We start from the raw sequence: 14,705 nt of genomic DNA, 5'->3' as shown, positions 1-14,705 counted from the left end.
GTGCCCTGCGAATATGAATCAGACGAACGTAGAGGAAAGTACGAGTACATGCGTTTTATTGCCGCAAATATGTTCGAAATAGGTTACATGACCTCATCGCAGCCGGACCTATCGCAACCATGCTGGATAAAGTGATGTAAGTAATTTCACAGAATAAATATAACTTGCTGTGGCTGTGTTTATCTTCTATTGGCTATATACATTAGATCAATGCCATTTTAAATGGGGTTCTACATAATTGCTGACTAAATTAAAATATTTACCTACATTGTATTTTTTTATCCAAATTAAATATTTTTATTCTTATAATTTTTTTTTTTTTATAAAGCGTTGCCCCACATTAGGATTTTCTCCTGTGTCGTGGGTGAATGAATCGCTCCTAATCACACTATCTGGAAATAATTGCGGGAGGCCTATGTTCTGCAGTGAATGCCTTGTAGCTGATACTATGATGATGATGATAATGACGATGACATCAATGACAAAGCCTATCTGCCTATCTACGTCCGTATCTATAAAGGCAAGCTGAAGTCCATTGCTGTCCATAAAAGCAATGGACGTCTTGTGACAGAATATAGTCATATGTAACAGCAGTCTCAGCACTTTTAATTACAAAAGTCAATTATTGAGTGATGTTCCCACTGATGCCTTCGTTATTGGTGTTGGTCTTGCTCCGGTCGACACCGGTAGGTATTATTACCCGACTGCGCCAGAAGGAGGGTTATGTTTTTTGTTTTTTTTTTGCTTTCGAAATCCTCAGAATTTAACCAAAGTTTGGCTTTTGGCCCGTTGCATGGTAACAACGCGCTTTCTCCCTCTTACATCACATCATTGTCATAAATCGAAAACTTAGGTGCAGTAATACGGCGCATCGTGTATCGCACGCGGCTCAAACCACCACAGATGGGGTCCAGTAGAGTTAATGCTGACGTGAAGCTGCAACTGTCTAGTGCGGTTTCGGGTCGAAAAGCAAGAGTAGGAACGGGGTGGTTTTTAGTTAATAAGAGTCTGACACTTCCTCTCGTCATTGATGATTGAAAAGTCATTCGATGATTTTCTCCGTTCAAAAGAAGAAAAAAATATAATTCAATAAGGTTATTTCCTCGGACCTAGCAAAGTATACTTTAAATTTTCAATTTCAAAATTCTCATAACATCACAAAGCACAAAACATAGCACAGTGAGAAGTTCATTAATGAAGACTTGCTTCTGTTAAACTTAATTTTACAAATAACTGCACCCACTTGAAGTGCCACAATCCATAAGCGAGATATTAACTAATGGTCAAACAATCTTTGCTCCAACCTACACATTTCAGAAAAAAAACAACAGCACGATGGCCGACACGTGCAAAGTTTACTCACGTGCATAAAATTTGGAACTAAGAAGAAAGATTTGATGTAAAAAACCCACATTCTATTAACGAGTCAAGGTTTAACAACACTCACAAACAACACAGAAGCGAGGATGTCGCCTTGACTTTAGTTGTAAACCAGTCACTATTATCATTAGTTATTCGGCAATTAGACCTGCAACCTTGTTTACCCTAATTAATTGATAATGGTCTGATTATTTGGATACGTTAGTAACTGTACTTGCCACCTGTGTACGCTAATTTTCAGTTATAATGTAGGAGGGATAATGATGTTACAGCCGGAGTATGAAATACTAGCTTCTGCAAGCGGATTCGCCCGCGGTCTAGTGGGATAAAAAGTATCCTGTGTTACCCCTGTTCCAAAATTTCATCCCGATCCCTTCAGACATTTTGACGTGGTTGAGTAACAAATATACACACAAACAGTCGCATTTATAACAGTAGTAATATTTGGATACAATATATGTTTAGAGTAGAATATTTTGTTGAGATTGTGACCGCGAGGGGCGACTTTTAAAAACAGGGTTCAGAAGAAATCCTAGTAGTATGTAAATAAGTCACTTAAAGTTACATCTTTTACAACGTGAGATAATAAAGGTAGGTATTAGTCAAACTACTTTTAATAAAAATATTTTTTGAGGAGGGAAAAACATTGAATGACTCCTCACACCCTTGGTAAGTGGTAAGGAAATGTCAGACTCTTACTCAATCTGTTAAAACTACCTGATTTCTACTTCGGCTCTAAGTCAGGTCTGAGGTACCTTATGATGGCCCGCAACCGTTCTCTATACCTATACACCATGACGTCACCAAGGAAAAAATAAGCCCTCATTAATTACATATTATTATATAATAATTTATAATAAAATAATTTTGTAACCCAAATTTAACATAACTATGATAGATAATAATATTTACATATTAATATGCAACTATTTAAATTGAAAAAGACACTGACCAAGAAGATTGAATGTATAATGAATTATATTAAATTTTCCATAGTAATCATGACATTATAACTGCAAAGCAAAAATAATACATCTCTGGTCCTTTTTTTGAGGGGAAAATCATCCAATGTTTTTTCCCGCCCTGGGAGAGGCGAGAGAGAATGTCAGAACCACCCTGTTCCTATTCCTGCTTTGAGCCGAAGCCCCGATAGCCTTTTAGGTTGTCCGCAACGCCCGATCGGGATCAATGCTGCTTGGCCTTATTTGCGGTGATCTGATGGCTCTTTAAGGCGCATGCAGAACTCGTCGCGCCGTACACACGGGACTGGTTCTGGTCGGGCGGCGAGGTTCCATTGCTCGCCGTCCATCGTGGTCCTAAATCTCTATTTATAAATGGTTTCATTTTTTACTTAAACTGAGCAAGTGAGTAAAATAATATGTAATTTTAGCTCTCCGATTGTTACTCAATTTTATTCAGTTCAAATTAATTTAACACTGAAGTTCAAGATTAGGCCTCATAGCCTATGACAGTCTATAAAAGGTTTACTGGTCAATATTTAACTGTTTGACATAATCTCCATACTTGAGATCACAGTCTAAGAGGTTCAAGTTATCATATGTACTACTGCCCTATCCCTGGCACTAGTGAACACAAGGGATTAATGCGAAAATATTTCACGGGTGAAATATAGCCCTAAGCCAAGCTAAAACAAATTGTCAACCTTTTTACAGCTTCTATCATTTTTCGGTTCCATTATTGACAGGCGTGACGTGACATCCGATGACAATAATACAAATCGATTCTCGCTATCTCTTGAAGATATCAGTGAACTGAGTTACCCCTTCCACGAAACGATTGGAGTGTTTATTTTTCGAGTTATGAAAACAATATGAGAAGCTCACTCACAATTCGTAAAGCAGTGGTTCGGATAGTGACGAATAGTGACGATGGTACAAGGTTCCAAAGGCTGCGACGTATGGGTGTAGACGTAAAATTCGTAATCAGCAATGATTATGTCAAGGAAAGTTCAATATGCCGCAACACAGTGATATCGGCCCCTATATAAAACAATTCGGTTCTAACAAACGGACAATTTGTGAAACCAACTCATAATGTACACTAGTGTTTGTATTGTTTTCTTACTTATTGGTTCCGGTAAGAATTTTCAATCTGTATCCATTATTATTCATTAATTGCTTTATAGTTTTCCAAAGTTTACGCTTAACAGATCCCTTTAAATATTCCAGAATTTTCTCTAAAACCCATATTTTTATATTAATGGTGCTATCCTTTTTCACTTACGCAATTCGACGTTTGTTTTGATATTGATCCTGTATAAGGGCTTCTTTACTTGAAGAAACGCGATCAGTTTTCTTATTGAGAAGACGAGAGAGTAGGTATCAACTTACTTTGTTTTTGTAAACAATCGTTAAATAATAGAGACTTTACATTTTACAAAATATTGATATCTTCATCAGGATCGTACGTAACTTTTCTGTCCTTAGGAATGTGCATAAAATGCTTATTTATTATTGTTATACAACTTGTTTGATTCATGTGTCAATTCTATCTTGCTTACACTTACGTTAGGAATTTTTATCGTGTATGTGTTAACAAACACATAATTTCATGTAAACATCATTCTCAAACATGGAATAACAATTCGTAGACCACATAAAGAATTATTCCGTGGGTATTCGAACCTGCAACATGATGCGCCCAGTACACCATCGATCTATCCAGTTTTTTGGGATTACAAATATTGCATTTATAGATTAAGCCAAACCTAAACCTGTATTTGCTCATAAATAAAGGCTTTTTGCTGTAAATCTATACATATAATAAAATCGTAGAAAAGTCGTCTTACATTGAAAATAAAGGCAGGGGTTATTGCCGTCGATGTCGAACCCAAATGTAATAACTTTTTTTTGTCAAATGTTTGTCTATTTGTCTGTGAAGCTAATCTCAGAAACGGCTGATCCGAGTTGGATGCGGTTTTCACGAATATATCGTGGTATGCTTCAATTTTTAGTGTTTGTTTCATGTCAGTTATAAATAAAAAAGTTATGTCAAATTAAAGAATCACGTCGACAATTCTATGCTTATACCATTAATCTCGGCAACTATTTGACGGATTTGGTTGAAATTTGGTACAATATAGTTTAGAACCTGAAAGGACATAGGGTTTTTATTTCAAAAATCGTAATAAAAAATAAATTATGTCAAGGAATAGTTCTATATGTTCGCAACACAGTAGTACTTATAGTACGGATATTGAACAATTCGGTTCTATACAAACGGATAGATTTGTGATCGCCAATGGTGTAATTACAATTGTTCAGTTCATGTTATTGTTTTAATTACATTATTTGTTTTTACGGTAAAAAGCAATTATAATATAATACTTTTAGTACAAAGAAAACGCTCTAACGGAGTTAGATAATTCTATGTCGATCGTTAACGACTTCGGTTCATATTAGTTTTAATTCATCAAAAAAAGTAAATAAATAGTAAAAAGGTTAAAAAAATCCCTATCAAATATTAAACTTTTAGTACAAAGAAAATGCCCGAACGGAGTTTAATAAATAATGGTTGTCTATCCTCGATAGATGGCGTTGGGATCGAAATAGATCGCGCTATGTTTCGTTACATTCATTTGATTGGGTATAAGCCGAGCGCTTCGGTACTATCGTAGAAAAAGTGTATTATCAGTTTATGATTATTTGTCTGAAGTGGTCCTGCTGTTTCGTATAACTAAATTGGTTTCGTTGTAAACAATTAATAAGTAGAGGGTTTTCCTTTTTCTGGTTAAATTATTTAACGTAGGTATAGTTTGATATCGATTAAGTACCTTTTCTGTAGTTAGTTTTTTTAATAAAATTGTACCTAAGTTATTTATTAATTAATTAGACAATTTAAGTCGTTTCTTTTAAATTATTTGTTTAATTGGTTATTATAGCATAGACTTTGTAAATAATTTCTTTTTTAATTGTTAAAATTCGTAATTCGTACTAGTTTCAAGTGTTTTCATCTTATCAAAGATTATAATATTTCTTTAGTAGAACATTTTTAAGATTTTTTCAATGTGGGTATACATCTATTAAATTCAAACGCAGAGCTCATTATGTTGATTTTTGAAGAGTTCCCTGGATATCTTCCCACATAGATCTTTTTGAAGAGATAGATCGGGATAGCTATGTCCAAAAATTTGCCGGATCACTTTCAAATAAAGTCATTTAGCTAGTTCATAAATATTTTTTAACAAGCGTTTTTATTATGAGGCTAATTTGTCGATAATCTCCAATATCGTGGTATACCAAAAGCGCAGTTATAATATAAACAAATCCAATGATGAAATGATGACAAACCTGTCGGGTTTATCATTTATTTATATAATATTTTTATTATCCTGTTGTGAAAGTAGTTCTATAACTCGAATATTGATAGAGGTTGCGTGAATAATTTCCATAATGAAACAGCTATTTGATGTCTTCATTTTCATAGAGATGATCCTTATTTTAATTGTTTCATGGAAAAGCCACAGGGATCTTATCCTTACTTAATAGTAAACTACTCGGTCGTTAGAGCCATCAGTAATTAAAATTCCGCGAAAAATGTAACAATGTCTTTTGATGTTGTGAGTTGTACTTAATAGAAAAAAGTTAATTAAAGATGGATTTATATTATTTGACAAGATTAGTGGTTTATATAATGCATGAAGTGTAATTGATATTCCAATAATATGTCATTAAAACTTACACTAGACAATTTCTTAATTTGTTAAGTGTATTTTGTAAAATACTTACGTTTATTTTTCTTAAGATTTATAAAAAGGCGAATGTTAAATAATATGTAATTAGATTATAAAAACTTTAGAAATAAAACGGTAAGAAGTAAGTACTAGATTCAGGTGCTCTGTTATCATTATAAATTTAGTAAACATTAAGAGCAATGTGGGTCAATGGGATGTTTGATTGTGAGCTCATCTACATAGCTGAGGCTAGATGATGTCCGTAGGATATTCAAATCATCTGTTTTTGTTATGTAGATTTACTATTAAACCTTGTTATTGATGCATAAAATGTTTTAAAGATTTTTAATTAAAATTGCCTAATAAGTTAAGTGCTCTTGTTTATAAATACTTGCAATATTGATAAAGAATTGTGTGGTATAGTAAAATAGTTGAACTAAATAGACGACACGTTTCATGAATATATTTAATCTAAAATTGAATATCAAGTAATGTGTTTGTTATAAATAAGGTTAGATGAACAAATAAAACAGCTTCTATTTAGAAAAATGGTTTCATAAAGCATCTAATTTTACGCCATTGCTTTTAAATGTAAGCTACATATATGGAAAAATAGTTTTTTCAAAGTAAGCACAAATAGTTTCATACATGTCCCTACTCGTAGCAAGACAGTACTCGCAATTAGCAGCAGGAAGCTTGGTAAAATTTTTATTTTTATTTCTATTTTCCAGTTATTTGCGGAGATGAAAATCAAGCGAAGCTAAGACTTTATTACGAGTAAGTTTGTTTCTGTTTTTATTACTTGTAATTAGGTTTTCTGATGTCTAGTCTTTAGGGTAGGCTCCTCGAAGGTAGAAGCAGAGCTGCATATTTTTAATGTAGGTAACAGCTGTGTAACTAATGACTTTTATATTGGAAATCGTTGGGTACTCATAATGTATTAGCGTGTATCTTTTAAAATTTTGTGTCGAGAATTTAGGAAAAGTGAATGTTTAGTAGTAAAGTGGACTCAAATTCTTTCATTTTTTATTCCATACTTATGTGACTCTTTTCTTCCGTTCTGTATTCTTTGTCGAAATGGGTGACTTTAATCGTAAATGTTTATATTTTTACTTGGTTTCAATACAGTTGCATTTTCTATTAGAAGTCTTTTCCTTTTTGTATTGCAGTTCCTTCGACAATTTCACAGAAGTACCGTTCGATGAAGCTCACAATTTGTTTTCTTTGTCCTGGTACAACGAGAGCAAACCAACGACAATATTCTGCCATGGGTTCACAGGAAAGTATTGTGATTTTAATACATTTACTTAAATAAAAAGTAGCTTTGCTTACCAGCAAAGCGTAGTACCCTACGCTAATAAAAACTGACTACTTATAATAAACATACCGTGTAATACATTTTTAATAAGTTTGATGTGGATTTTAATGCAGAAAAAACAATATTATGTATTATTAATCAATCGCCTTCTGTACTTGCGCTAACTAGCGAACCAAAATAAAATAGGTGCCCCAGAAAAAAAGGAGATTAGCACTATAGGATAGACTTCACAGCCATTATTCATAATACCTATTACGATAATAAGCTTAAGGTCAGAGCTCAAAGAGAGGAAATAATAAAAATAATTTACTTCAGGTCATCCCTATGGGCCTGCGGTGACAGCTATAATAAAAGCTTATTTGGAGCAAGGACAAAGTAATGTAGCTCTTTTGAACTGGGATCGGCTGGCAGCCGTCGTGAATGGCCAGATACCTGCCACTTACCTCAACCGAGCTGTACCTAACGCTATAAAGGTAAGTTACTACGAAGATGATATTCAGCACATTTTTCAATATCCTATAAAATGGTTACTTTAACAGACTTTCTACGCGTTACACAATTTCCGTGTGCCTAAGTATTTTTTGCGTAAGTGAGTGGTTTTAACTTTTAGTTTACTTTTCGATTAGTGTGATCCTACTTTTCTCTTTTGAATTGTTACTTTTAGTTCCAATTATGAAACTGTGTGTGTAGATAATAGGATAAAGTGGTTTAGTCAATTTCTTAATCCTAGTCACACAAATGATGTAATGTACCTGCAAAGGTAAACGCCAGTGTACCGTTCCCATTTAAGCAAAAATAGGCTTAACGTTTGTTTCCAAAATTGTCTATCCTGAGCTTGCTTCTTGAAAACAAAATAACTATTTTCGTTCGTATTCTATTCCATTTTAAGTATCAATTCCTAATGCCAATATTCATCCACTCTCACTAGGTTTCCACTCTAAATTGTATAAGAATATCCAAGTGCTATCGACAGTTTCAACGCTTCCTTTGTTTCTGCTCGAAGCGGGATCGTATTGGATGTCATTGTAGAAATATATGTTTAATATCTGGTGTTCTATACGTTCAAACACGTTACTTACTTCTGCTCATATTAAGTACTGCCATCTTAATATTGAATGTCTTGACGCTCGAGTTTCTCGAACACTTCTGAGTTCAGTAGCGTATTAATGTGAATTTTATTTCTGGGACGGAATTAGTCATCGCGTCATTTGGTTTAATAACAAACTCGGAAAAACTTACTGGTGATTATTTACTGTGAGAATACTTCTGTCTAGGTGATGTACGGAGATAAAGGACTAATTTGTGGATTAAATAAAATGATGTCTAAATTCTGTGCCATGAGTATAAATTACAATTAATGAGTAAAACATTGTTTTGTACAGGTCAGTTCTGACTTTGCTAACATTTTACTGAACCTGTCTGCTGCCGGCCTGGATTTGAACAAGATGCACTTGGTAGGGCATTCGCTCGGTGCGCAGATTGTTGGCATCACCGGCAACAAAGTGGCGAGGAAAGGAATACAATTGCCTTGGTAAATGTTTGCATACTTCGTCTGTTTAAATCTTTTAAGCGAGGTTTTAAGCCCAGAGTAAATGTTTAAACGAAAGATCTAGTGTTGATCAATACTTGATCTCCTTAAGGTCAGTGTTGTTTTAGGAAAATTCGTATTTATAACGTTACTTTAGAGTCTGATAAATTTTAGATGCTTGAGTTGGTAAATACAATAAAGTTTAATATAAAGAGATTCGGTTAGGTTTTCTTAAATTTAGTTTTTAGGATACGGCTGACTAAAATTATTATTTTTAAATAAATACTTATATTCATTTTTTCAGGATCACAGGTTTAGATCCCGCTGGCGTTGTATTCGACAGCAAACCTCCTCGTGAGAGGTTGAACCCAAAGTCAGCTCTATACGTGGATGTGATCCACTCGGACCCCAACAGATACGGCAGTCGCAGGGAGCTCGGGACTGTGGACTTCTGGCCCAATTACAGGACCGTCGGACCAGTGATCCAACCTGGTTGCGATAATGGATTACATCCCAGATTCTCGCCTGAAGGTTTGTATTCAATTATTATTAAAACAAATACTATGTATTAGATAATAAATATACTACCTATAGAACCGTATTACTTCGAATTTTGATAATAGAAAACCTTCATACTACATTTACCAACTGAAATAACGAATCATCGCATCGTCTAGCATCTCGACGCGCACAGTTTCAATCTCCACTCGAATTTATTTAATTTAAATTATTGGTATTTTGAACATAAAACACAGTACAATCCTCAATTATTGTAAGGTAATAAAAAGTATAAAACAACACATTTAGTGTATAGGTGAATCGTACCATAATCTAACGTAAGTGTTGGTATGATTTTCAGATCTGTGCAATCACCACAGATGTTGGCAATACCTCATAGACTCCATGAAGTACTCGGGCACTCTGCTGGGCAGCCATGCACGTAACTTCAGGACTTGGAAGAACTTCACGAAACCCCAACGACTCACTAATGTATTGGAAATCGGGAAATATTACGAAAAAGTGTAAGTTTTACTAATTTATTTCTTGCTTCCTGTAATATATCTACTTTCGTTTTGTTATGAAATGTTCATTTTTTATGCTAAGGAAAAGTAATACGTATTGTAATAGGCTGTAAGAGTTATTTAGCTTACTAAATTGTTTTATGAGAACGTGACGAATTTAGTTTATTTTAGAAATAACTGAAGTGTAGATGGTGATAGAGCATAAACTAGTTTCAGTTATAAATAACGCAAAATCCTTTAGCACTTCATCAGAAAATGGAACATACAATATAAAATTTAAATTAATTAAGAATATATTTATTGCTGGCTGCTAAGTTAATTGAAAAAGGCAAACGTAGCGAGTTAAGTAATAACAATTAATAATAATGTGCAATGCCTCGTTTGAACCGTTCGGTTGCGGGAGTGGCGGGCTATATTTTACGCGAGCCACTAACCACGGCCACTGGCGCAGCGCCGCATCGCGCGTTAAGTATTCACTATTCAGCTGTATAAGTGTCACTCGACCGAGTACCTACTACATACCTAGTCGTACCGTGTACTTGCCTGCATACCAAATGTTTCACACCTGAATTTATTGTGTGCACATTAATGTTAAAAGCCGGAGCTTGAAAGAATGTATTGTAGTGATTCTTACATTTTAGATGTTTTGGTGGTATATTAGTCAGAGAATGTTTAAATTATTTTAGAACCTTTTTCATAATGACTTTTTCATGGTCCCCATTGATCCAGTACTCCACTTTTTCTTAAGTGCCTACCTCATTCTAAATTTCAATTTCATTATCATAGCACACCTAACCTTACATTACACCTAACTTTATCATAAAACGTAGGTTTCAAATTCCTGCTGAGTACATTAAGAATATTTTATCGATTTCAGAACACCTGGAAACTATTATTTCTACACGGCTGCGTCGTCGCCATACGGACTCGCTGAAAATGGCTTGTAGATTTACATACATACATTTAAAATTAATTTTATGGCTGTGATCACTCTTCTACGGATTTACCAAATTGTATATGTATAGAATGATAGGTAATATGTGCCATTTGATAAACCTAGAAGTAGGCAATGCACAATAATATGTTTGTGTATATTCCAATTAGTATGATACACAATATGTACCTATAGATAATATGAATGAGAACTTCGAATAAGAAGGTCTTTGAAAGCATTGTAATATGCAAATCTAAAACTTCGGGTTCGATAATTATCGTTAGTGAAGATAATGATTCATCGAATATCAAGCAAATTAATCATCCAAGATGGAAGAATTTTTGCACAAATCATTAAAGCACTTAAAAGGCAAATGGATTCTCTGATGCGGATGCCAAATGGATTCTGAACATTTTTAAAGGTAGATGGTGCCTACCTGACCCATTGTTTCAGAGAATGCTGCAATTAACGTACAACCTACATTAAGTACCCACCTACTTTACATAGATGCCTTTCATTTGCAGTTATTCAGTTTCATTTACGAAGTTAAAAAATATCAAGTGTCGTTTTATGCATAAGTAAATATTAATAACTTCCTTGTTCTCAAAAGCTTTTAAATTAAACATTTACCTTACGATAACTTAAGTAGATACTTAGGAGAATAAAATGTGAAAAGAAAATAAATGTTTTAATTAAATATAATTATATTTTTTATTTTGAGTCCTCTCTGAAGAGGCTTAACGGAGCTCTTGATTACACGGACTCGCTGCATACATTACTGCCATTACGCATTCACTAAAGCAATCGTTAATCTGACTGCTGTTGCTATGCGATTCTTGAAGGAGCTCGCGTATTTAATATGGATCGCTTGTTCCGTACAAAAAGATAGAATGAGATATCACATCACGTGTGAACTCTCGAGGAATAGTTCCGTCAAAGCTTCACGTAGAAAAGGCGTTATTTGGAACAAGACAGTCCATCAGTGTAACACGTACAGAGCAATTCCCCTGAGCAGTACAGACCACAGGCCAGGCGTAACCCGTCACACTGTTCAAATACACCACTGAAAACGGTTTTTGAATGCGCATCCCAAGGCTGTGTGTCGCCTGCCAAGTAGAATATAGATCCAACGTGTCTTAGAAATAAGTAGACATCATACTCGCAACGTTTGATCATAACTGTTCTAATTTACATACTTATAATTTCTTATTTAACAAAAATTTAGGATATTTAATTAACAGGACTTTATGGAGCATCTGTGAATTTCCTCGAAATAGATATTGGAAGAATCCGTAAAAATTGATGTAACGGTTTCAAAGGAAATTTTAAATTGCTTCCCTAGTTCCTAGCCGGCAGAATACAACATTATTTTACATTGCTGAAAATTAAGTATCCGAAGAAAAAGTAAAAAGAAAAACCTATATCAGCTGCATTTACCCCGGGAATGTCGTAAAAGTCAATTGAGAGGAAAGGATAACGTTAGTTGAAGGAAGACAATGGGCTGATAAGGTATTACTGGGAACATAATGTATGACCAAGTGAAGCTAATAACTACCAGATAATCTCCTTGAAAACGTTTCTAACAAAAATAGTACCTACTGGGACTCATTTCCTAAGTAAACCCAAAAGATATAATAATAAGCTATAGATATAATAAGAAGTTATAGATATAATAATGTAAGCTATGATAACAGTGATCCTTTTAAGTAATAATAACGAATTTATGGCCTGACGGTATTCTCTACGAAAGCAGAAAGCTAATATAAATCCAAGGTTTATTAGCTGATAAAAATTGGCAGAATAAAGTAAAATTTAACGGTGAGATAATTAACAATTTGTAGCGTTTACACAGACAGTGGTTATTACATAATTTTTTTTAAAAAGATATTACATTTATATCGTGTGTAAACTGTAAGTTATAGTAGTCAAAATAAATTTCAGTCGCCTAGTAACGTAACATTACTTGTAACAAATTAAATGTAGTGAAAAGTTTCGACGTTGGAACTCTATACTAATTTAAAAGATAGCTATTCAGGTCCGAAGCTATTTCTTTCAAAGTTATTAGAGCGTCCGAACAGTACATGTTCCAGTGGCCAAGATCTCAACTCGATATTAAATAGCTCAAGTCGTTTGTGCGACACGAGCGAGGTTAGATACCCTATACAAACACGGTCAACTATTCACTGATCTTCCCAAAACAACTATGATCACCATCCTCCCTTTCTCCCTCGATGACTCGGCAAAATTCTTTACAAGGATTATATTGACTCAGCAAATTAAAATGATAAACATTTCCCTATTTGTTATGTTGTTCCGGGTTTAAGGATAAATACTTACGTAGGCAAATATATAGCGCTGCGCCCGACACGACTAATTGACCTAATTTGAATAAGCTTTTAGTAAGCACATTTTCTCGAATTTAGTTTCACTTATTTTATTAAAGGTAAAGGAGATTAAGAAAGGGTGATAAGAGCGTTCATAATTTAATCTGAAAGTCAGTTAAATGTTTTCAAAAGATAGTAGAATTTGTGAGATCGTTGCAGTTTATTTGAAATCATATTTTATTTGGCTTTAGAAACCATTACGTTGTGTAATTATGGAGGCGAAATTGCCATTTGTAAACAAATATTTTAATAAGTAGTAGCTATTTAAGGGGTAATTAACTGGTACATTATTTTGATTCACAGCCTATCAGCAAGGTCATGAACACTGTCGATGGGCTAAACCGAGCACGGCAATTTTCATTGCATTTTAACGCAGCCGGGACGCAACCAAAGTCGTTTGGTACATCTGTTTGACAATTTACGCTTTTAATAATAGCCGACACTGCCTTTGAATCGGTCGCGCACGAATTAACAACCGGCAAAATTAAAGCCTTCAAACTTTTTGCAGAGCCAGCGGACCGATAGAGCGCGTTTCGCTCTGCCCTTATTTAGCCGCGGGGGGATTTTCTCAAAATTAGAAACGTCCCAAATCGGCTTCGTTACATTGTAACTCGTCGTAATAGAGTTGTTCCAGAAAATATTGTTGCTTTTGTACCAAGTCGCTGATCAATCTGTTCACCCATAAAATTTCCGTACATAATTAAGAAACAGGAAATTCAGTGTAGCCATTTGTTTCACTTTCAAACACAAACGGTCGATAATATTCAAATTGTTGTTTAATAAGATAATATAGTATGATGACAAAATTACTCAGTCGATAAACAAAAAAAAAAATGGTGTGTATTTCGAGCTACATAAAGAATTCAAGAAACAAACTTCATCATTTTGCCTTGGTTCGTTGATATTCATCAGGTAAATCCACTATGTATAATTTACGATAAGTGGTTGATATCATTATGACGATATTAATGGTATACCTATTACGAATTCGATGAATGCCCCTTCCGTGGACATACGGAACTATTGTCTAGCTGGTAGCAACTTTGTATTATTTATGTATATCGTACACTTGAGGCCATTATTGATAGGAACGTGTGAGACAGCCTGAATTTATGGTACAGCTCTGATTTAGTATCCATTGTATATTGTGATAGTATTACTCTGAAACATAATAGTTAATAGACACTAATATGACTTTCTAATGCAAAGATGTAATAAGTAATTGTTATGATAAATTTTATAATGACTTCCAGTTATTCGACAATAATATGATATTATATTTGGCGTAACTCGAGCATAGACTCTGATTATCGCGAAGTTATAAGTCCCAAATACGCATAAGAGAAATTATACGAATATCTAATTAATTAAATAGACGAATGATAAACTTCCAATATGAATAAAACAGTGTGATAGTGAGAGAAAGAGACTAAGAATAAAAAAACA

The 14,705-nt window shown here is 34.2% G+C and overlaps 1 protein-coding gene across 1 annotated transcript; it reads left to right on the top strand.

Annotated features, from left to right (window-relative positions):
• The first annotated feature begins 3,127 nt into the window (after positions 1-3,127).
• On the top strand, positions 3,128-11,577 carry LOC118265609 (lipase member H). Its single transcript, XM_050705880.1, has 8 exons — positions 3,128-3,477; positions 6,805-6,850; positions 7,243-7,353; positions 7,708-7,864; positions 8,774-8,922; positions 9,224-9,450; positions 9,779-9,941; positions 10,819-11,577. The coding sequence occupies exons 1-8, from the start codon at positions 3,435-3,437 to the stop codon at positions 10,886-10,888; spliced, it is 966 nt and encodes a 321-aa protein (XP_050561837.1). The 5' UTR covers positions 3,128-3,434; the 3' UTR covers positions 10,889-11,577.
• The last annotated feature ends 3,128 nt before the right edge of the window (positions 11,578-14,705 follow it).

Source organism: Spodoptera frugiperda, chromosome 28, assembly GCF_023101765.2.
Source record: "Spodoptera frugiperda isolate SF20-4 chromosome 28, AGI-APGP_CSIRO_Sfru_2.0, whole genome shotgun sequence".
NCBI lineage: Eukaryota > Metazoa > Arthropoda > Insecta > Lepidoptera > Noctuidae > Spodoptera > Spodoptera frugiperda.
The sequence above is the reverse complement of the archived record's forward strand: the minus strand, read 5'-3'. Positions and strand labels throughout refer to the sequence as shown.